This window comes from Mesoplodon mirus (assembly GCF_964341445.2).
Source record: "Mesoplodon mirus genome assembly, chromosome: 3".
NCBI classification, from domain to species: domain Eukaryota; kingdom Metazoa; phylum Chordata; class Mammalia; order Artiodactyla; family Ziphiidae; genus Mesoplodon; species Mesoplodon mirus.
In genome coordinates, this window is record NC_138978.1 from 36,367,573 (window position 1) to 36,391,630 (window position 24,058).

Below are 24,058 nucleotides of genomic sequence, written 5' to 3' on the forward strand. Positions count from 1 at the left end.
GCTGGAGAGGGAGTGCCGTGGGGGAAAGTCTCGCCGCTTTTGGGTGCGATTCTGTGAGCCTTTGGGGAGGAGGCTGTCTGGCCTCCGCGCTGGTTCAGAGCTCACCTCCCAACACCTGTGCGCCCTGAACCTTGCCCTGCCCTGGAAGCGAGGCAAGGGCGCGCTTCAGACTGGGCTGGTGCGGAGCAGGCCCCTCTGATCAGAGGAGACTCTACTTTGGGGCAGAGTGGACTAAGCGGGGGCTCTTCCCTCATCCTGAAGAAGGGACGCTCAGAGGCGGGGGTGGGGTGGGCAGAAAGCAGACACACCTGAGGCCCACTGTGCTGCACACACAGGCCTTTCAGGCACGAGCGCACCCCGCCCCACGCGCACGGGGCACGGTCCGACGGGGTACACCTCGCTGACGCGGCCACCGCCAGCGGCCCTGCACGCCCATCCACACAGCACCTCCTCACTCAATCTCACCATCACAGCCACCCACTGCGCCCACACAGCAGCCACTTCTGCATCCACTCACACTGAAACTCCGCGGGAACCGCGTCCCAACCGCGACGGCGGCCGCGACTCCTCGCCCCACTCGCCACAACCGCACATGAGGCATCCCGCCCCCAGCCCGGCCTTCGGGTCCACGCAGCCCCGCGCAGCCCGGCGCTCCGCTCGCACCAGCCGGGGGCCGCCGCCACGCGGTCCGGTCCCCGCCCCGACTCGGCGGCCCGCGCGGCGGGGGCGCCCTCCCGCCGCCTCTCCGCACGTCCCCTCCCTCCGCCCGGCCTCGCCGGCTCACTCGCTCCCTCCCGATTTGGGAAGGCGGCCGCGGGGCGGGCGGGGGCGGCGGGGGAGGGGCGGGGCGGGGGAGGCTGACATGTGAGCGGCGCGCCGGCGGCAGGTGGAAAGGCGAGCGGCATGGAGCGCGTAATAAGAGAGTTGGAGTCGGAAAGAGCCGCCCCAGTCGCCGGGGAAGCGGGCGGTCAGCGCGGGCTCCGGCGGCCCCCCGGCTCTGAGTGCCCGGCCCCGGCCCCGGAGCGGCCCCGGCCCGGCCCCTAGCCCCCGCCGACCGCGCCCGCCTCGGGCCGCCCCGCCAGCCCTGGGTCCGAGCCATGCGCCGCTGAGCGCCCCTCGCGCGCCCTAGCCCCGGACCGGACCCGGGCCCCGGCCCCCCCGCCCGGCGCCGCCCATGGCCGAGGCCCCCCCGCGCCGCCTCGGCCTAGCCCCCCTGCCCGCGGACGCCCCCCGCGCCGAGCTGGTGGCGCTCACGGCGGTGCAGAGCGAGCGGGGCGAGGCGGGCGGGGGCGGCTCCCCGCGCCGCCTGGGCCTCCTGGGCAGCCCCCTGCCGCCGGGCGCGCCCCTCCCAGGGCCGGGCTCGGGCTCGGGCTCCGCCTGCGGCCAGCGCTCCTCGGCCGCACACAAGCGCTACCGACGCCTGCAGAACTGGGTCTACAACGTGCTGGAGCGACCCCGCGGCTGGGCCTTCGTCTACCACGTCTTCATGTGAGTTGGCTACCCCGAGCCCCCGACCGTGCCCTCGCGCTGCCGCCCCGCGTGGCGCCTGCCGGAGCCTGGGCTCCCAGGGGACGGCTGCCCCACCTTGGCTCCGCCTCCTGCCCCCTACCCCCCCGGTCGGCCGACCCTCATCGCTCTGCCCCCAGGCCTGAACCCAGATTTCCGATCCACCCCCTCCCCCCGAGCCTGCCCCTAACCCCCCTCCCCCCCTCCAAGTCCTGACCCCTGCTTGACCTGGCTTCTGACCTCCCCCACCTCAACTCCTGATTTCCTTCCTGATCTCCAACCCCTGCTTCTCTGTCCCAGGTACGCCCCACGTCCAGCTTCTTGTCCCCCATGTCTCTCCAATCGGCAGCCACTAAAGTGCGGCTCCCTTTTCCTCTTCCTCACTTCTGTCTCCCTGTGTCCCAGACACAGAGGGCCCTTTGGACCCCGCACACTTTCTGTCACCTTCTCCCCAGCTCTGTAGCTACAGTGGCCTCCCACCTGGACTCCCCTCGGAGATGTCCCTCTCCAGGGACGACCTCCCCCCCAGCCGAGGGCTGGTCCCCAATTATAGGTGTTTGGGGGTCCCCTTGAGCCACCAGAGTTCTGACACGGGCGTGTGCTGTCTGACTTTGAGTCTTCACTCAGTCTTCCCCTCCACCCTCAACTTCCCAGTGGCAGCAGTGGGCCCTGCCGCCTGCCCTGCAGGCTCGGCCAGCTAGCCTGCCCAGCTTGCTGGCCGCTGCACCAGGCCTGGCTCTGGGCACCCTGGGGGAAAAGAAAGAGGAGAGGAGTGAGTTTGGAAACACTCTGCGGGCCCCCTCCTCCCCCTCACCAGGCTCCTACAACTTTCAAAAACACTGACCCTTCTTGGATGTAAAGAGCGAATTTTGGCAGCTCAGAGCTCAGTCTTGGGGGACGGCCTGGCCCAGCCGGGAACATGAGAGGCCCCGCAGATATCAGTTGAAGGGCTGGGCCTGGCTGTCGGACGCTCGAAGGTGCCCGAGAGAGAGACCTCTAGTCCCTGGGAAATGTGCCGATATTAATCCCTTATTGCTGCCCCCAGAGAGGGCCCTCTAGTCTTGGGGTCTCCTGGGTGGTCCCCTTGCCTGTCCACCTGACTGTCCTACAGTCTTTCTGCCTGTCTGGCTGTCCCTCTGCCGGAGTGAGTTTCTGCCTGTGTGTGAGTTGTCCTGTCTCTTCGTCTCTCCAACTATGCAACAGTCTTTCTGCTTGTCTGTTTCCATCCCTCTGTTGGCCTGTCCAGTTATCTGTGTGCCTGTCTGTCCATCTGTCTATCCACCTGTCCACCTGAATCTCACTCTTCTACTTGTCTGTTTCCAGCTGTCTTTTGGTCTGTCTTCCTGCCTGACCCTCTGCTGCCTGCTTGCCTGCCTCTGCCCCATCCTAGCTGGCCCACAGAATTTCAGAGCGGAAGGGAGGAAAATGCTGGCAAAGGAGCCCCCTGACCACAGGGAGGGTAGCGGAAGGGAACTCTTTCAGCCTGTATGCTCCTGAAGGTAGCAGCCACGATTCTGTGCAGAGACCTGTGGCGGGTCGGGGTGGGGGGTGCGGCGGGGGCAGACAGTTGAGATCGCTCTGGACGTGTGGTCGCACTTAGGGTCAGGGTCAATGGTTAGGAGTAGCCCAAACCCCAATGCCCATTGGCAGGGCCTGGATGAATCTTTTTCGCTGCAGAGAGGGCTGCTGGAGTGCTGCGGGTTCTCTGCTGGGGTAGCAGGGGTGGTGGAGTTGGGGATGAGGGGCAGGGGACTGCTAATTAAGAGCCGCTGCACTGAGGCGCCCTTGCCCACCCTGCAGCCTGGGTGCCCGTGGAGGCTGAGACACTTCGCAGGGAGCAGCTGCATCCTCCGCGGGCTCCTCTTGGGAGATGACTTTTCCGAGGCAAGGCTGGGCCTGGGGAAGCAATAGAGCTCTGAGGTGGAGGTCCTTAGTCCCCAGGCCTGGCCTCTCAGCCCCTATGAGGGTGAAGGACTTGCCTTGTGTCCTCTGGCCAGCACTGTCTTCACCTCCTCTGGAGGGGCCTCTCCTTCCTCTCCAGGAGCTAAATCCGCTAGTACCTTTGCCCCACATCCTGCCCTTTCTGGATGCCAGGAATGCCCTGGCCAGAGACATGGTTGTTCTGACCACTTGTCCCCAGGAGCCCAGGGCTGAGGCATCTCTCAGGAGCTCTGGGAGAGGAAATGTGGTGCGAAAACGTCCAGACATTTGGGGATCTCGGGTCATTCATCTTAGAGGTCAGAGTGGGCTGAGGGGTCAGGAACCCCACCTCTTGCATGCTGTGCGATCTTGGGTTGATCACTGCGCCTCTCTGAGCTTTAGATCTCTAGGACATCAAAGTGGGTAGAAACCCCAGCCTTGTGGGCCTCCCTCTTGGACGAGGTAATGGGTGGGAAAGAATTTGGTGAGCCACAAGGGCCTGTGGGAGTGTGAGGGGTTGGTGTTATTATTGGGCCTGGGGGAGGGGGCCGCACAGGAAGCCTCTCCTGTTCATGAGGAGCTCCAGATGTGGGGCTTTGCAGTCACTCACTGCAGGGTCTTGGGCAAGCCAGGAAGTTCTTCCTGCTGTTGGACTTCTAGCCTGATTATTGCACTTTTTTTTTTTTTTTTTTTTTTGCGGTATGCGGGCCTCTCACTGCTGTGGCCTCTCCCATTGCGGAGCACAGGCTCCGGACGCACAGGCTCAGCGGCCATGGCTCCCAGGCCCAGCCGCTCCACGGCATGTGGGATCTACCCGGACCGGGGCACGAACCCGTGTCCCCTGCATCGTCGGGCGGACTCTCAACCACTGCGCCACCAGGGAAGCCCTGATTATTGCACTTTGGGTCAGATCCTTCCCCCATCCTCAATGACTCTCACAGGCAGCCCAAGCGAGGGGAGTCCAGTGTGCACAGGTAGCTAGGACCCCCTTCCCAGAGACTCAGGCCCTGGTGCGAGGGGCCCCAGAAGAAAAGCCTGCCAGAGAAGGACTCAGCAAGGAGGGAATTGACGTGAGCCGGGTCCATTCACCCCAGGGGACACCTCCCTCACACCTGCCAGCCATGTCCCTCTGAGCCCCACACAGAACCTGCACCTTCTCTGGCCCCGAGGTGTGGAACATAGCCCAGAGGACCAGCCCCAGTTCCACTGTTTTGGCCAGCAGCCGCAGGCCTCTGGGAAGTGGGAACCACTGACTCCTTTTCTTCTCATTGAGACCCAGAAGGAAGGATTGCTGTCCCCTCTCCAAGCTCTCCCTCGTCTCTTTAGGCCCTTGGTCCTGTCACCAAGCCCCTAATACACGCCCCGTGCCCCAGTCCCTGATTTCAGCCCTCAGCCCTTCACAGTCTCCGCTCCCTGAATTTTGAGAAACACCACATCACTGCCCATCCTGCTTCTGAGCCTTTGGGAGGGATGTTCGCCTCCTTGCTGCACCCTGTCAAAGGCCACCCTGGCCTCCCTTTTGAAGTCAGAGGGCTGAAAGGGGCAGGTGCAGACCAAAGCCCCATCTCCTCTCATCTTCCCCACCCCGCCTGCCGCTGCTGTGAGACTCTTGCAGCTCCCAGCCCCCAGCTGCCCCGCGAACTTTCTCTAAGTGAAGGTTTATGCTCTGTAAACATCCTTCCTCAGCCTTGTCCCTGGGGTCAGAAGCTGTGGGAATGGGGAGGGGAGGAGGTAGCAGCAGCTCCTGGGCCCCTCAGGCTCCCAGCCCCGGTGCCCCCCACCAAGCTCCCACCCTGACTGTCTGAGAAAGGACATCACCTGCGTTGGAAATAATCCCAGCAAAAGGTGCCCAGAGCCCCCAGGCAGGCACCCCTGCTAGGTGGGTCCACACATTTTGACAGCCCCATTTTGTTTATGGGAAAACTGAGGCTCTGGAGACTAACATCACAGTGGATCAGTGGCAGATGCAGGCCCAGGCCGAAGACTCCTGATTCTCTGTCCAGGGCCTCCCCGCCGCTCCCTGAGGCTGCCTGGGTTGGCCCTTGGAGTTTGAACTGAAATTGCTGATCACACGTGGAGCATCAGCCATGTGCCGGGCACCGTGCTGGGTGCCCTCTATAAACCACTCTCATTGTGTCCTTTAGCAGCCCGGTAAGGCGGGTGCTGGGGTCCTCCTCATTTGCAGGTGAGGAAACTGAGGCTCAAGAGAGGTCCCCCCAGTCAGCATGGAGGAGCCTCAGCCCAGAGCTGGTGCTGCCTCGGTGCTGTCTTCCTCTTGCACCTCAGCTCCAGCCAGCACCCCAACCCTGGGCTCCTCAGGAGCCACACTCCTGCGTCATTGTCCCTCTGTCCCCCCAGCATACAGGCTGTTGCGGGGGTGGGCAGTGGCAGAATTTTGTGGAATTGGGTGGAAACTGCCCAGCCTCACCCAGTGCAGTTACACTTTTGTTGTGCATGGCTTTGCACACACACGTCCCTGCTACATGCCCGTTGGTCTGTCTTGTGCACGCACTTCTGGCCACTTGGAAACACCTGCCCAGGGATGTCACAAGCGCACACACAGCATGCATCCAATGCAAAGAAATCTAATGCACAGCTGCTCCCACCTTTTCTCTGCCTTCACAGACGCACACCTGGGCCTGCGCCCCAGCCTAGACCTTTAGGACGGAGCTGAGTCGGCCCCATCTCTTGCGTTTTCTGCCTCCACCTGTTCACAGCTACAGGTCTGCCCTTATAGATCTGTGTGTGTTGTGCATCCGCCTTAGAGGGCAGCCCTAGACCCTTGTGGGAGTGGGTGACTGGCTTCCTAGGACTTTGCTGGCCTTTGCTTCTCCTGAAGGGCCCTCCGAGGTCCTCTGTCCAGCCCTGCAGTGCACTGCTGGGTTCACCAAGGCACAGAAAGGGGCAGATACTCGTCCGAGGTCACATCTGATGAGTCGGTGGTAGAACTGTGCCAGTAACCCAGGCTTCTGCCTCCCAGCTCAGGACTTTAGATAGTATTTTTCCTTGCCCAGCCAGTAGGGAAGACTGCTCCAAGAACTTGGCTTTGCAATGGAGAAAGTCTTGGGGTGTGACCCAAATTTTTCATGCTGCTATTTTTCAGTCCTGGTCCTTTTGTTTGGTCTTTGTAAGAAGGGCATAGTGGAGAGACCATCCTGCCGGGCTTCTAGCCCTTATTCTATCTCTCTTCCTACCCCTTATACCCCCTTTGCTCCCTCCTTTCCACGTTCTCCTTTGGGGTCACTGGAGCAGGTTGGATTTCTCACTGTCTGCTACCCCACCCCAACTCCATGGTACATTCATTTCTTCCATCAGGGAAGCCCTGCTGGTTGTCTAACCTCAATCCCTATTGCTGCAGAAGCCTATATTGTCAGAATGCTGGAGCCAGGAGAGTTTCAAGCGGTGATTATTCCTGGGCTGATGGCAGCAATTTGAATGGGTGATTAATTTAAGGTTCTCTGAGCCAGTCAAGGGAGCTGAAATTGTCTGGGGAACAAGGAGAGAGGAAGGCTCTGCAGAGCGGGCCAAGGCCCTGCCCCCACAGGAGGCTGTGCAGGGACCTTCCCCAGACTTGGAGAAGCCAGCTGGAGGTTTTCTCATCCCCCCTCCTCCCCTGCACCCATGTGGGTCTTTGGCCAGGGCCGACCCTCTTGTGGGCTAGGGGGCCCAGCGGGGAATTCTGAGCGTCTGACCTGTAGGCAGCCCCTTTGTTAAAGGCTCCTATATGGGAGTTGTGGGGCTGAGGTGGAGGAAGAGGGGCTACTTTTCATTTCTCCAGAGGCTGCCCTGCAGGGGATTAAGAGCATGGGATCTGAGTCTGACAGATTTGGGTTCATTTCTGGTTCCACCCTTAGCAGTTATGTGTCCTTGGGCAAGTTACTTAACCTCTCTGAGCTTCCATTTTCTCATCTGAAAAATAGGACTAATAATACCTGCCTCTGGAATTGTCAGGGCCAAGTGAGTTAAAGCACCTGACACCATGCTGGGCACAAATAGTAGCAGTTATCATATCACCATTATTATTATATCGTTATTATCATCATCGTGCTCCTTCCTGGGGAGAGGTTTGGCGGATGTCCTTGTCAGCACGGTGAGTGTGTCTGGGTGTACCTGGGAGTGAGCAGGAGCTGCGTTCGCCTGGGTCATGGGGTGAGCGGCTCTGCACAGGGAGCCCGAGGACGCGTTTCTGTGGACATCTGAGGGGCACCTAGGATGCGCCGTGCCCTGCCTCTTCCCGACATTCTCTCACTTAACCCTCACAGCCATTACATCAGGTGGGCACTATTATTATCCTCATTTCACGCTTGAGGAAAGTGGGGCTGCTGAGGGGACATCACCCACTTGCCCAGGGTCACACAGCGAGTGTAATGGTGGCACCGGGACATCAGCCTGGGTGCCTAGGATCTCACTGACTGTTCCTTCCTTCACTTGACAAACAGAGTTAAAGAGCATCAACTCTGTACCAGGTCTGGGGAGGCAGAGGGAGAGACAGACCACGCCTGCGCCCCGCCCGGGAGTGCGGGGTTGGGGCTGGGAGGGTTGCCCAGTGAGGAGGCTGTAGAGGCTGCCTGGACCACTGGGCTCTCCTGCCTCCTCTCCCAGGGACTCGCAGAGACAGAGTAGGTGTGAGAGTGTCTGTGTGTGTACAGGGAGGAGGGTGTATGTGAGGGTGTCCCTGTACGGCTGAGATGTGGGCCTCGTTATCAAACTCTGCAGCTAGTCTGGCCCCAGGCAGGTGGAAGTGAAGCCGTGGTGCCCAGGGGGACAGCCGGGGACTCCTGGGAGGGGAGGGCCATCCCCCAGTCTCTCTTGAGCATGTCGTTCTGGGGAATAGAGACAGGGAATCCCAAAGGAGACTTAGATGTCTCAGTCCCAACACTTACTGGGAAGGTGCCCACCTCTACTCTACCCCAATCCCTGAGCCTCACTATCCCCCTCTGTAAAATGGGGCTGAGCAGGAAAGTGGATCCTAAGGGCTGCCTGGCACAGAGGGACTCTGGATGCATGGGAGGAGCCGCTGTCTCAGACCTTGAGTTTTATAGGGTGGGGGTAGGGGTGGGGTGCGGGGTGGTGGCAGTTCTTCTCCAGTACCTTCTTCCTGAGCTCCTCAGAGGACTGGACAGCACTTAGAAGGGCACCGGGAAGGCTTCCTGCCCCCAGCGGGAACTCTGAGGGGCCAGGGAGAGGGTGCTGATCACACTTCTGGGGCCTCCGTAAAGCACTCCCCCCAGGACTCTAGGCTTTCTGGACAACTTGTCCCCAGGGCAGGATCTGCGTGCCCTGGGGGTTGGCACCTGGGGAGGTGAGACCGGGAGGGGCAGCCCCAGGCAGCAGACTAATTGGGCAGTGCCTGAGGGAGGGAGGCAGGGGAGCAGGGAGCTCAGCGATTCCTTCCTCTCAAAGATTTGGGGAACAGCGGGTGGAGCGGGGTCTCCGGCCCAGGGGCCCTCCGCAATCCCTGCAGGGAAATCCGGGGAACGCTTTCTCCTGAGACTCCTCAGACATCTAGGCCAGGCTGGTGGGACAGGGGAAGAGCAGCTTGCTGGAGATAAATGGGCCCACTGAAGCAGGCGAGATAGAGGTCAGACAGGAGGAAGGACTGACTGCCCCAAACCAGGCGGTAGAGTGAGATTCCCTGGGGTACTTTTTCCAAAACTTGGGGACCCATGTCTAGCTGGCCTGGACAAGATTTACTCTGTTCATTTTGCCTGTCAAGCAGGTGGCACGCAACCCTCCCCATGTGATGGAAGGAGAGTGGATGGAGCTGCTCCCTTTGAGCCCCTCTGTTGGTGGGGGGGGGCAGGGGGGATAAGATCAGGCACCCTTTCGCTTTTTATGGAGGGGGGTGGTCATCTCCTCCATCCTTGCTTCCCTGCCACTCCGCCCTGGGAGCCTTGGGCCCGTCCAGGTCACTGCCTTTGGGTTTATTTTTTGCCGGGGCTTGGCTGTCCCCTTGGAGGGGAGGGGTAGGGAGAGAGGAGGGGAGAAGGAACAGCTTTGTCAGCACAATCCTGGCACCTCTGCTTCTGCCCTCCTTGGCCCGGCTGCCACCCTCTTCTGGAGGGACCAGTCCCTGGGGACAATGGGGACCCAGACCCCTGTGGGACCTCCTCCCCCGGGGCAGGACCAGTAGGTCTGGATTAGGTCTTTCCCCCCTCACCCTTCCTCCGTTGGTCCTGCCACAGAGCATCAGAGGCGGAAGGGCCTCCGAGCTCAAGCAGATTCATGGCTTTGTTTCCCACATGGGGAAACTGAGGCCAAGAGGAAGGACTCAGCACACCTGGGGCCTTGTCCACCTCCCTTCCGCGATAGATGAGAGTGGTGCTGGAGCCGCCGAGAACCAAGGAAAGCTGCCTCCCATTCCGCCCTCTACTCTGAGGGAGGGGGGCAGCCCCTGATTTCATTCACTCATCTTATCTTCTGGCCTCTGGGGACTGGTGCCAGTCTGGTGGGAGAGACCCAGGATGGGGACGGGGGGAACGTGTGACCCAAGCCTCCCTCCATGCCCTTTATCTTCCTTTTTGTTGAAAAGTAAATTAGCCCCATGTTACACATAGGGAAATTAAGGCCCAAAGTCAACATAGCTAATAAGTTGTAGAGACAGGATTTGAACCCAGACTGTGGCTCCTGGGATGCTGCTGGGCTGCCTCCTGAGGGGCCCTTCCTTGCTTGCACACGCCCTTCCCTTGACTCTCCTCAACCCGCCTCTGGCTCTTCCCTGGGTCCTGTCAGCAGCTCTGCCCCCTCCTTCTCCCCTTGACTGTTGGGCCTCCTGGGGACTCTGTCCTGGGCCCTCCTCTCCGTGCACAGCTTCCATGTGTGTGCACATACCCCTGTGACTTTGGGGGGTCACCTCTGTGATGACAGCCTCCCCCTCTGCAGTTTCATCCCTGAGCTTCCTGTGGACGCCTCGCCTGCTCATCCCCTGGGCACCTCAAACTCAGCATCTGTCTCCAAACGTATCCACCTCGCCCCAACAGTGACTCCTCCACCGGCAGTGCCCAAGTCAGTAACCCCTCTCTTGAGCATCCTTTGCTCCTCGCCTAAGAAACAACCTAGAGCATCCCCAGGTGTGCTTTTAATACTCCAGATGCTTTTCCTTCCACCCCACAGTCCGTCCCCTCTCCCGCCCACCCCATCATCTAGTGAACTCCTATTTATCCTTCAGGTCCCAGTTTGAGCACCACCTTTTCTTGGAATCGCTCCCTGCGCCCCCCACCCCTGGCTTGACTGGGGACCCTTCGGAGCCCCCTGATCTCTACTCACCCTCCCTTGTGTCTTCTGCGCTCTCCTGTATGGTGGGGTTGAACACAGTGCGTGGTTGGTAATTAGTGAATGTTTGCTGAGCCAGGGAATGAAGGTGACATTGAGGCTGGTTGGTAGGATGAGAAGGGTTTTGCCGACTAGAGAGAAGTGGAAAAAGGGCCCCTGGGTCCTCTGGGTGCAGGCAGTGAGCTGGAAGCCCTTGTGATTTTTGTCCTGAGCGCCCTCCACGTGGAGGCCACAGCTAGAGCAAAGGCTTTGAGGCAGGACTCTCTTCTACTCTCTTTGCCCCAGGATCTGCAGAGTCTGGTGTGTCCAGAGGGTCTGGCTACAGAGGTGGGCTTTACCCTGTGGAGCACGGGGAGCCATAGGCAGCGTCAGGACAGGGAGGTGCCGCTGGCTGGGAGCCTGGGCTTGATTGATCTCGTCTCAGAACTAGTGCTCTGCAAACTCTAGACCACTTAGCTCTCCAGGTACCACTGTGTGGCAGCACTATTCATGTTCCCATTTTGTAGATTGGAAACTGAGGCCCAGAAAGGGGAAATAATGTGCACCAAATGACACAACTTGTCCGTGGTGGAGTCAGGATTCAAACCCATGTCTGTGTGACTCCCAAGCCGAAGCTCCAAAATGGTCCTCACACGCGTCAGCAGACCCGGGCTTTTTTCAGTGGCCTAAGGCAAAACTGAGAGGAATAAGGACAACGTGGTGACTTTTTCACAAAGCTAAATTTATTTCATTTAAAGGACTGTCTTTTAGTCTGAGATTATGTCCTTTCTTTTATGAAATGATGGGCCTGGGAATTTTTTAAAAATGTCCTTACTTGGCGAAATAAAAAGCTGACAACTTCATGCAGTCCCTAAATTGTTTTTGAAAATTTTACCGGTGCGTGAAATCCCTGAGTCTGGGCTCTGTTCTGCCTTCTGCCTCCTGAGCTCTGGGGCCAGAGGTGGGAGGAGTCCGGGTGGGGATGAAAGGATTAGAGGGCTGGGGCAGCCATCAGTCTCCCCAATCTATTCCTCCTGGGCCTCAGGGCCTGTCTGCCCTGGAGTGCAGTGAGGGCCAGCCCAGGGCTCTTGCCAAGATTGTTCTCGGGGCGGGGGTTGGGGGGTAGGTCACCCAGAATCAGGGCTTACCCCACAGTTAAAGGAACATTGAACCAGATGTCAGCAGGCCGGGGTTTGGCTCCCGCCTCTGTTTCTTAAAGGTTGTGTAACCCCAGGCAGGTGACTCAACCTCTCTGAGGCTCCAGCTTCCATTCATGTAGAATGACAATTATCATCTCCACCTGCCCACCTCCCAGGGCCGCTGCCTGCATCAAGTGCTTCATGAACTACAAAGTGCTTTGACGAGAAGAGGGCCTGTTGTGCTTTTACTCTCCCTGCTCCCCGGCGCATGCTCCCTCTTCTCTCGGATCCTGGACCCCTCATCTCGCCCTGGCCTGCACTGGTTTCAGCCCTGAGGAAGGGATATTGTGGGGGAGGGTGGTTGGTATACAGGTCCTGTAAGAGCATATCGGCCAGACTGGCATTTGCTTTCCTCAGGAGCCCCCTGCACAGTGGCCGGGGCTCTGTGACCACCTTACTGGGGGCTCAGAAGCTCAAGAGTTCTAACGGTTTTCACATAGTAATGAGTTTCATAGTCTAACCTATATGGGGTATGGTGCCAGATCTGGGGTATTTTCCACATGCTACTTCACCTAATGCTTCTCAGAGCCCTAGGAGGTAGGCACTGTCATTAACCCATTGTACAGAAGAGGACACTGAAGTTTAAATGGTCAGCATAAGCCCTGTCATGCAGCCACTAAGCGGTGAATGTCCAGGAGGATGGAACTGAAGCCTGAGTGTGCTGGGACTCCGTGGAGTGAGTGGGTGGGAGCAGGCTTGCCGGGCCACCGTGGGTGGGCTGGCATGGGGGGCACTTTTAGTGTAGGTGGGGGGCATGGGTTAGGGTGGGAAAGCAAGAGACACCTTCGTGCTGGGTGGCTTTGGGCAGTTACCTCCCTCTCGGAGGGTCAGCGTCCCCCGCTGCTATGGCTCTCAATAATAATAAAGACAATAACAGCCGATGCTTATGGAGCGCCTGCTATACGCCAGATGCTGCTCTGAGGACTTGCCCTTTTTCTCTCACTTTTTCCTTTCAACAACCAGAGGGGGTAGCTACTATGGTTATGCCCATTTTTCCGATGAGGAGACTGAGGCACAGAAAGGTTGAGTAATTTGCCTGGGTGTAGGTAGTGGGGCCAGGATTCAAACCCCAGAAGTCCAGCTCTGGAGGCTGTCCTCTTTTCCACCATATTATGCCTAACTGGCCCTGATGGGCTTGCCTGCTGGGAGGCTGCTGTGAGGACCAGTTGAGCCTTAAAGTTCAGGTCCTATCTCCACCCCAGTTCTACACTGAGGACTCATTCCTTCTTTCTTCCTCTCTCATTTGGGAAGCCTTGACTGGCAGTCCCTGGGGGCCAGGGCCTATCCCACGTGCTGGGGACAGAGCAATGAATCAGAACCTCCTGTGCTCCCCGGGGGAAGATGCACCAGGAGGCTGGCAGCTGTCTGGGTGGAGTCCTGTGGGACCCGGCGCAGTCCCAAACTGGCGATGGCTGGGAAGGCTTCCCAGAGGAAGAGGTTTCAGTTGAGACCTGAAACGTGAGTAGGACTAGGAGTCAACCAGGCAAACAGGAGGAGGGAACAGCATTCCGGGCAGAGGGACTAGCATGGGCAGAGCCCAGAGGTGGGTCTGAACATGACATTTGCAAAGAACTGAAAGACAGCAGGAGAGTGGGAGCCTAGACGGGGCAGGAGGTGTGCAGAGAAGGGGCTGGAACGTGAGCAAGGCCAGGCTGAGAACTCCAGGCTGAGGAGCTGTGGCTTCCTGGAGGAGGCTTGAGTTCAGGAAGGAACTGAGGACGGGAGTGCCATGGGCAGATTGGTATTTTAGAAACACCTCTCTGGGTCTGGCAAGGAGGATGGTTGGGGGGAGGCTCTAGCAGGGTGCAGGGTGCCCTGGGGATGCCAGCCATTTGGCCTCCTTTTCCCTCCGCCTTCCCCTCACGGCCCAGCCCCCTGAGCGTCTCCTCTGGAGCTGCCCACTAACCCTGCCAGGACCTGGCCAGACCTGGCCTGAAGCCCTTGGATTTTGCCTGTATGGAAAGTTCAGCTGCTTATGCAAAGCCTGGCTTGGGGGAAGGTGTGTGTGAATGAGCTGAGGGAGGCCTTGGAGGCAGAGGGGGTGGGTGCAGGCCCTGAGGCTACCTGCAAAGGGGGTCTGGGGTCTAAGGGGGTCCCCAGAACAGTGACCTTAGAGCAGCCCCATGAAAGCACCGGGTTAGGCCCCGTTGATGGCGGGGTGCCCTGGGGAGGGGGCCGAGCCCAGGAGGCCCATCCTGCCAAGCTCCTCGCTCCCTCCCTGTCTGCCAGCTCAATAGGGTGTGGAAATCACGGATCCCACCCAGCCCCCTCACTCTACCGATGGGGAAACTGAGGCCCAGAACAGGGCATAGACCAAACTTAGGTCAGTGGCAGAGCCTAGGCTCAGCCCAAGAGTCTCAATTGTCCCCAACAACAATAAATAATAGTGAAAACCTATTTGCAGAGCTGGCCTGGGTTCAGGTCCCCTCTGTGTTGTCTTGGGTAGGTCTCTTCACATCCCTGAGCCTCAGCCTCTGGGTCCAAAATGCTGCCTCATACTGGGAAGAGCATAGCCTCTCCCACTTGATGCTTTAAGGCATGCCTGGCCCATTGTGGGGCTTAATTAATGTTTACTCAGTGAATCCCATTGAATTCTCATAACGCTGGAGGAAGATATTTATTACACTATTTTATACTGAGGCTCAGAAAGGAGAAATGACTTGCCCAAGGGCATTCAGCTGAGAAGTGGCTGATATGGGACTGGAGCCCAGGTGTCTGGGCACCTGTCTAAGACCCCTGATGGACACAGCTCCTATTTTGAGCTCTCAGTGAAAAGCAGCTGGTGTCCCAAGCAAGATCCATCAGTTGGTTGGGCAGAGAGAGAGAGAGAGAGAGAGAGAGAGAGAGAGAGAGTGAGAGTGTGTGTGTGTGTGTGTGTGTGTGTTTTAGGCTGGGCTGGCCTGCAGGCTGGAACTCAGCTCACATCAACCCCTGTGCTTCCGTGCCTGGGCCAGGCTGCAGCTGCTGCCCCATGGGGAAGGGGACCTTTCCACTTGCCCTCCTGCACTGAGGTTTTTTTCTCTTGGCCTGGCTGGCTGGGGAGAGGAGCTGGTCGTGGGATGACCAACAGGGCACCTGCCAGCCCCTCCCATGATGGAGTCTGGCCATCTAATGCCCTGCACATGACAGGCGTGGCGTGGGCACTGGGCTGGGGAAAGGGATTGGCACTTTCCTAATCTGGGGGCTTCAGCCCTCCTCTATCTTGGCCAGGGCCGTGGGAGAGGTTTGTCCCTGCCCACGTGCCCAGTGGCCCCAGCTCAGATCCCTGGCACACACCCAGCTACTCTGCTTGGGGCCTTCCCTTGCCCTGTTCACACTCCCGCCACCCTCCACCCCCCCACTGATTTAGGCAGAGTTGGGACTTATGGGGGCAAATGCTGGGGCATTTGTGGCTGGTGGAGACGCAGTGCCATGCAGGATTTGGGGCTGAAGGATGGGGGCAATGTCAGGGAGGTTTTGGGCCCATGTTGGGGCAGAGTTAGGGGGAAGACCTCATAGGGGTACGGAGCTGGAGTGTTTGGGGCTAATCCTGGGCCACCCCTTCCTGGAGAAATTTGGCTACAAGTCAGGGAGGCAAATGTGTGGGCTATGCCCCCCCTTGCTGGGCGGTAAACACAGCCGTCGCCCAGGAGACGGGCCCAAACATCTCGGCCCCCCACGGTTATTTATACCAGGACTCCCTCTCCTTCTTGGGCCTGGTCTGGCCTCTCAATCCACTCCTGAGCTGAGCGTCCTGAGTGGAGGATCCAGCACCCGTCAAGGCAGGAGGCCCCAGCAGCAGGCCTGCTTAAACCCCACTAGGGACTGGGCACTCACCACCTCCCAGTGGCATGTCCATTGGAGGCACTGGGTCTTACTGATCAGAAATGTGCCCATGGAGGCCAGGGCCTGGCCAGGAAGTGGGAGCCCTGGGATCGAGCACTGGATTTGCTCTGAACTGCTGCATGACTGTGGTCCCTGTAACCTCAGCTTCCCCATTGTTCAGTTGGAGGGAAGGGTCCTGACTGGTGCTTTGCAAGCTTTTAAGCAGTAGATCTGGTTCTTTAAATGAAATGTGACACAGGAGCACAGGAGTGACACAGCATATAAAATACATTATAGCAGGGCTGCTCTAGGTGAGTCCAAGGTGGGGTTCCAGAATTCTGCCCACTCACTCTATGGCCCTGCATACCACCCACCTGGAGCCTATGCACGGCCCGCCTTATTCTAGAACACCTTCCAGGGGACCCTGGAGTTCCCACTCTAGGCCTTGCACAGACCTCTTTGCTGGCTCGCCATCCCAAGGGCCACTGTTGTGTGCGTGCTCCTAGGCCCAAGGGCAGCTGTTTGCAGCCAATGTAGATGAGAGCAGGCTGGGAGCAGCCACAGGAATGTACCCAAGGCCCCCTCTGGTGAGGGATGATCCCAGTGTGGGAAGAGAAGAGGGCACACCATGGGCCAGGGACTGGAGGGGAGCAGGGGCTGGCTGTCCCCTCCCTGCCAGATTCCAACATGGGACTCCAAGGGATCCAAGATTTTAAATTCAGGCCTAGCCTTCCAGATCGTTATGAAGCTATATGTGTCAGGAAGGATAGATCATATTTTATTTAACAGCTTGTTAGCTTGATTTAAACTTTTAAATATTCAGACTTATAGTGTGTGTGTCTCCATTTGTACTCTTTCCCAGCCCCACCAGGTAGGCTTGCATTGGCCCTCCCTCCACCCGCCCACCCTCCCACCTCTGTAGCAACCCCAAGATGCCCTTGCTGAGAACTCTTGGGCTTCAGAGGACAGTGGGACATTCCTGACTCACTGATGCTTAAGGCCCTGGAGACCTGGGCCTTCTTGTCGCCTCCCAGATACTGTCTGAGCATGTACTGGCCAGCCCGTGGGAAGTGGAGGAGTCAGAAGTGGCTTTGCCCTTGACGGATGGATCCTAATGAGCTGGTGGGGGGGGGAGTGGACACAGGTAGGAACTGTCTCAGCACAAAGAGGCCCTGGGGTGCCCAGAGGGGACCAGGAATCCCAACCAGGGGCTGGGGGAGCACTTCTCAAAGCAGATCAGGGATTCTTGGGGAGGAAGGGGGAACATCCCAAGGAGAGGAGATAGCACAAAAGTCACCAGGGTGGAAATAGACAGTATGGAGGGGTGGAGTGTGGCTGATGCCTAGTGTGTGCACAGCCTCAAGCTCTGGGCTGAGGACCTCAGGTTGTGAACCATGAGAAGCCACTGTAGGATTGTAAATGGGGGAGGGGTGCACACACTGCAAGGTAGGTGGACTGGGGGTGAGGATGAGGATGGTGCTGGAATCGTGGTGGTCAGTGAAGAGGTGCTGGAGGGAGGAGGAATGGGGTGAGTGCTTGACTGGACAGGAGTGGGGGGCTAGGAAGAAAGAGTTGATCTCAGCTTTGCCTTCTGGAACCTCTTCGCTATGTGTCCTCCTTCGCTCTGTCTTGGTTCCTGCCTCTGTCTCTCACCATTCTGCTGCCCTGGGTCTCCATGCTGGGGAGAGGAGTTCCTCTTCCCAAACCCCCTCCCCCAATAGGTGGGGAGTGTGAGGCCACTGTATAAGCTGTATAAGAGGGGACCTGCTCATTCATTCATTCACTCAACAAATATTTATCGATAATCTGCTCTTGCACCAAGCCCTGTTTTAGGTGTAGGAGAGATAGTGGTGAACAAGATAGATAAGTCACTGCACTCATGGAGCTTACATTATGGGGGGCCAGGGGCCCAGAAACTGTATCTTTCCCTGGTGTCCACCCTCAGGCCCATACCCCTGGATACCCGGGAGCAGGGACTCTCTCCATTACCCACTCGTTCATCCCAGCTGCCCTGGTATCAGCACCCATCTTCAGAACATTGAGGAAGGGGGTCCAGTGCTCAGGGTCCCAACCCCAGGGACCACCCATCTCCATAAGACGAGCCCGGGCCTGAGGGCAGGACCTGGGCTCAGGCCCTAGTCCTTTTCATTTCCATGTGACTTTGAGCCCCTTACAAGAACCTTCCTGGCCTCAGTTTCTTTATCTGTCAAGTGGGGCTTTGGGGAGGCCCTGAGGAAGTGAGGGGAGGGAAAGACCTGTCAACTCCAGTATTCCCCATTGGTGGACAGCTCCTTTGGCTGTGGGTGGAGGTGGAGGTGTGCCCAGGGCTCAATATCATCGTCATTATCAACCCAAGATAATAATAGCTACTATCTATTGTGTTCACTGTGGCCAGCCTCATGCATCTTCTCATTTAATTTATTCCCCACAACCAGCTCTGTGTGGTCGCTGTATCTTCCCTCCCCATTTGCCAGGTGAGGAAACTGAGTCTCAGTAAGGTGAAATGACTTGTTTGAGTTCACATGCGAACCTACCTGACTCTGGGAGCCCTTAAGGACTGTGCAGTGAGGGTGCTGCCTGGCACCTGCCCCTCCTGGGCACTCAGCCTCGAGAGTAGTAACCCAGCCCTAGTGCCTCCCCCCACCCCCCTCGGGGGCTGGCACCACCCCGAGTCTGGGCACTGGGTCCTACAACACTGGCCAGGGCAGTACCAGGGGCCGGATCAAGCCAGGACCCGATTTAGGGTCCTTGGCACCTCTGGGTCCTGGGGCGCTCAGTCCCCAGCGCGCAGCGTTGGTGGGTGGGCGAGCCGCGGGCAGTCGGGGTGTCGCGCCCCCATCTCCGCCCCCGTCCTCGGGGACGCGGCGGCACCTTCACACTTTCCGCTTGGCCCGCTGCTCGCCTTTCAGGCCGCCGCGTTTTCAATTGTTAATTTGGAAACGGAAAAAGAAGCCGGCGGGGCGGGGGAGGCCGCAGGGAGGTAACAGGAGCCGCAGCGCCGCCCGCGCCCCTCCCGCGAGCGGTGCCGGGTGTCGGCGACGCTCCGCCCCTCCCAGGGACAGCCCGGGGCCCCGCCCACCACCGCGTCCCGCCCCTTCCAGTATGTCCCTCCCCGTGTTGACAAGGCGGGGTCAGCCCCGAGGACCCCTGAGCGGGAAGGGGCCCCTGAGGGGGAAGGGGCGGAGGCTGTGCCGGGGGAGGAGTCCCCCAGGAGCCCTCCTCCCCAGGAACCCCTCCCTCTCCCGAGGAACCCCGCCTGGTGTCCACCTCTTCTGCGTCCCGAAGTGAACCCAAGCCTTTCTGCAACCCCTCAGCTCGGGGTTCATGGGGCCAGACCCCTGCCTCCAGGCTGCCGCACTAGGGATCATTGGCCTCATGGGACAGACGGAGAAACTGAGTCCCAGAGAGGGACAGTTCCCTTGCTCAAGGTCTTGCAGCCAAGGCTGAATTCTTGAGCCTGGCAGGGGTCAGGATCGGAGCTGAATTCAAGCCCTGTTCTTTTCGCTCTCAAACGTGTAGGGTTCTGTCTTCCTCAGAAGAGGAGGGGGCTCAGCACCAGAGGTGCAGTTTGTCCCCTTCCCCCGACCTCCAGCACTGTTTCTGTGGTTAATGAGCTATTGGAGTCCCGCTTTGGTCTACCCTGACTCCTCCTTGCTATGATTATTCAATTATAGGGGAGTTCTGGAGGTAGAAGGAGGTCTCTCTAGACTTTCCACGCACAGGAGTGCCATGCAAATGAAATGTAAAAGACCTTCCACCTCCGGGAGACCCTAGAAGTCCCTCAGGACTGGCAGCTTCAGGAGCTGCCTCATTCAGTTCCCATTGGGAAGTCAAAATCATCAGTCCCAGATGGATCAGCAAAAAATGGGGCTCTTGGAGACCCTTACTCAACCCCTTCCTCTCCCTGAGAAGTAAACTGTAACTCGGAGACAGCTTTCCAACCCCTCCTGCGTGGTGGCAGAGTCAGGATAGAGAGCCTGTGGATCCAGGTTCCTAGCTGTGTCCACATCCTGTGCCTCCCCATCTGCTGCCCCCAACCCTGACACCTTTCTCAGAGCCACGAAGCAGGGCCTTGCCTTTCAAGGGACTCTGAATCAGGTGGAACCTCTCCCCTTAAAGGCCGAGGAAACTTGCGGGGATAGATGTCTGCAGATGTGCTTCCAGCTTCCAGCCTAAGACCCTTCTCACCACCCCTCCACCTTGGCTGTGGAGCAGGCCAAGCTCACTCAGCGAGCCTTTCCCAGCTGTCAGGGCCCATTGGAGCCAGTCTTGCTGAATTCAGTCTGGCTGGTCCTGGATTTGGGATTCCCATGGTGAGCAATGCTCTCAGGGCAGCTGTAACCAACTGCCCCAGGTGTGGCCTGTGAGTTTGCATGATGCTTTGCTTGTTAGTAGCAAATGCATCCAAACGGTCCTCCCCTATCAATCCCCCTAAACCTCCCCCTGGGTGAGATCCTCAATGGCTGAGTCTGCAGGACTCCCAGGCTGTCCTCCCTAGGGGGCCCAGCCCTCCCCAAGCTCCTGTTCCACCCTGTCAGCTCTTGGTGCCCTCTCTGCTCTGGGAGAACCAAGTGGCGGGCACTAAGCTCTTTCCCCTCTTTTGACTCTTCCCTCCCTTCCCCCTTTGCACAAGTTCTGCTGATTCAGAGGACAGAAGGCTTCTAAGAGGTGACCCTGACCCCTGCCAGGCTCAAGTAGCTGGAGGCCTAGGTAATCCTTGAACCCAGTGCCACCCTGACACACAGGGAGAAGGGCAGGGGTGGGCCCCATTCTGCCGCCAGGATGAAGGAATTTTCAAGGGGGGGATGAGGGACAGGTGCTTGGGTCCTTCTACAGAAAGAGGAGAAATCAAAAAACATTACCTTAGGAATAGGGAAATCTGGGTGTCAGTCCCAGCTCTGCCACTGATCTCCTGTATCATCACAGGTAGGTCATGCCCCTCTCTGGGACTCAGTTTCCCAACTATAAAGAGAAGATTCATTGACCCTAAGGGATCTTCAGTGCCAAAATATAGTCAGCATCTGCTCACCTCTTGCCACCTCTATTCCCGTTGTACAAGTCACCATCACCTGTCGCTTGGATTAACCATTAGCGTCTCAACTCAAGACGGGTGAATGACATTGCTTTCCCCATCCCCTCTCCGCGCCATAGTCTGTTCTCCACTCGACCTCCTGTGTGATCTTCTGCAAACATAAGTCAGATCATGTTACCTTCTGCTCAAAACTCCCCATCTCACTTGGACTAAAAGCCCCAATCTTCACGCTCGCCAGTAGATGCTGTGCTTCCCACCTCCCTCCACTGCCTACTGCTCTCCCCCTTCCTCACTCTGCTCTGGGAGCACTCCTTTCTTGATGGTTCTGGAACACACCAGACACCCTCTGGCTCAGGTCTCAGGCACCTCTCTCAGACCTCATTTCCTTCTGCCCAAATGTCACTTTCTCAATGCTGCTTTCCCTGACCACCCTCTATATAGAATAGCTCCCGACTCCCATACCAATGTTCTTTGTCCCCTTTTTCTGCTTTATTTTTCTCCATCATCATCTGACCTTTTGAACATTGTCTTATTTATTTATTATCCATCTCCCCCCCATGAGAACGTAAGCTCTACGAAGGCAGGGATGTTGGCGGTCTTTGTGCCTGGCTCACGGTCAGCGCTCAGTAAATACGTACTTACTGAATGAGTGAGTGAGTGTTCTGTGGCTCTGGACTGTGGGGTTCCTGGGTGTTGCTGCCCACCCCAGTTCCCTCATAATCCTGTCTGCTGCGGGGAGGGTTGAGGTGTGGAGCTGGGAGTGGCCAGCTGGGTGTGGGCACCCTGGGTACCAGTACCAGTCAGAGGTCCAGTGCTGGGTCGTCCCCTCTTTCAGGAACCTTTTACCCAGCTCCCATCCTGAGTTGGGAACAGGGCATTCCAGGTGAAAAGGACAGGACCTCAACGAGCTCTTGGTCTGGGGGAGGAGGCTGGTACTCAAACAGTGCTTTTCACGTGTCGAGGCAAATGCCATGAGAGAGGTGAGTGTAGAGCTGGAGATGGGGGATTAAGGGAGCATAGAGTGGGGGCTCCCACCTAACCCAGCCGGATTGGAGGAGGGGCAGATACAGCATGAGCAAAGGCGAGGAGCAAAAAAACAGAGCAAAAAAGCTCTGTTTGCTTTTTTTGGGGGGAACAGAGCTGTGACAATGGAGTATTGTGTGCCAGGTGGGGCACTGAGTGGTGGAGAGTCAGGTGGCGGGGTGAGTAAGGGCCTGCCTTGCAACCATGCTGAAGGTGCTTGGGCCTGAGCCTGCAAGTCGGTGGATTTCACACTTTAAACAAACAAACAAAAAAGCAGCAAAGCTCTTTGTTCAAATGAAATCTTATGCCAAGCTCAGCATGTAAAACTGAGTCACCCAAATCCACACAAGCTGCTCAGGTAGAACCAGGGGAAAGTTTCCATTGGCCATCGTGTTTAAGTTTCCAAAATTCAGGCTGCCTGAATTCCACCCCTTAGTTTGCTTTCACTTTGCTGGCCTCCTGCTTGGGAGGCCACGCTCCCTGTTTATTTGAGGAGTCAGCGCTGCCTGGCCAGCCCTGAACAGATGGATAGCCCCTGCTCCCTCCTCGTGGCCACCCTTGACATGTTGCTCAGCCCACTTACCCGGTGCACCAGGTAGTCTAGCGGGCATGGCAGAGGGAAGCAGCACGAACAAGTAGGAGGGTTTGGAGCTGGTTCAGGTGGGAGAGGACGAGGCTGTGACTCATAAAGCACCTTGTCGAGAAGACACCGCCTTCCATACCATACTGGGACCAACACCATTCACACTGGCTCAAGAAAAATTGGTATGTGGAGGTGGAGAACACCTACCGGAAGGAGAGGGAAGAATTTGTAAGGCTTCATAGCAGGAAGCACATCTGGGCTTCGTGGAGTCGAGAGGGGGAGATGAGATTCTGGAGTGACAGTCTCATCTCCACTTCTCTCTGCACCTCCGCCAACGTGCTTCTATGGTTCTTTTTTTTTTCCTAAGTCATACGTAACCTTTTATTCTTTTTTTTCATTCATTCATGTATTATTTCTTTAAAAAATTTTTTTTAAACTTAAAAAAAAATTTTATTGGGCTTCCCTGGTGGCGCAGTGGTTGGGAGTCCACCTGCCGATGTGGGGGATGCAGGTTCGTGCCCCGGTGCGGGAAGATCCCACATGCCACGGAGGGGCTGGGCCCGTGGGCCATGGCCGCTGGGCCTGCATGTCCGGAGCCTGTGCTCCGCGACGGGAGAGGCCACAGCGGTGAGAGGCCCACGTACCGGGAAAAAAAAAAAAAAAAAAAATTATTGATTTTTATTTATTTATTTTCGGCCGTGTTGGGTCCTCGTTGCTGCGTGCAGGCTTTCTCCAGTAGCAGCAAGTGGGGGCTACTCTTCATTGCGGTGCAGGGGCTTCTCATTGCGGTGGCTTCTCTTGTTGCAGAGCACGGGCTCTAGGCGCGAGGGCTTCAGTAGTTGTGGCTCGCGGGCTCCAGAGCGTAGGCTCCAGTAGTTGTGCCGCGCGGGCTTAGTTGCTCCGTGGACTGTGGGATCTTCCCAGACCAGGGCTCAAACCCGTGTCCCCTGCACTGGCAGGCAGATTCTTAACCACTGCGCCACCAGGGAAGCCCTAAAAATTTTTAGTGGAATCTAGTTGATTTACAATACTGTGTTAGTTTCAGGTATACAGCAAAAGGAATCAATTATACATCTACAGATATCCACTCTTTTTTAGATTCTTTCCCTATATAGGCCATTACAGAATATTGAGTAGGCCTCTATGGTAGGCCTTAATTCCATGCCTAAGAGAAACAATCTGATTGGCTCAGTCCAACCTATGTGGGGTGGGGGTGGGGCTTTCTTGGGTCAGCGTCCATCTCCTGGCAGCCAGGAGAGGGGCACGGAAACACGTGATGCCACATGGGGTTGGCCCTTCCAGGGCTGTGCTGGCTGTCAGGGCCATCTCCAGGGCTGCCCCATGTCCTGTGCGCCCTGTACGATGCAAAGGGCTGGGCTGAGAGGGTGAGTGGTGCCAAATCCAGCCTGTGCTTGAGGGTGGATCAGCCCAGAGCAAGGGTTACCTGGTTCTAATGGGGTCATTTGGAAGGGTCAATTTCTATCATTTTTCATGCTAAAGGGAATGCCTTTTCTAATTGGTTCTCCAAGAGGGCGCATTTTTTTCATAGTTTGTACTATGTACTGGCAGCTGCTGTCCCTCCAGGGACATCCTCAAAGAATCTGGTACTGAGCTGAAGGCCAGCCCTTTCCCTTCTGCCCCACGGCTGGAGAGTTGTAAGGCTAAAGGGGCTTTAGCCGTTGCTGAGTTGTCCCCTACCTTCATGTTGCAGATGGGGAAACTGGGGCTCCACTGAGACCT

The 24,058-nt window shown here is 57.6% G+C and overlaps 1 protein-coding gene across 4 annotated transcripts in view; it reads left to right on the top strand.

The window, feature by feature from the left end:
• Positions 1 to 1,174: 1,174 nt before the first annotated feature.
• KCNQ4 (potassium voltage-gated channel subfamily Q member 4) overlaps positions 1,175 to 24,058 on the top strand; it is a gene marked incomplete at its 5' end in the record, with an annotated part of 54,009 nt that continues 31,125 nt past the window's right edge. For all 4 annotated transcript variants that reach the window (XM_082616155.1, XM_082616156.1, XM_082616157.1 and 1 more), the window contains one exon: positions 1,175 to 1,488. In XM_082616155.1, coding sequence (XP_082472281.1) covers positions 1,175 to 1,488 — 314 coding nt within the window. The remainder of the gene's footprint in view (positions 1,489 to 24,058) is intronic.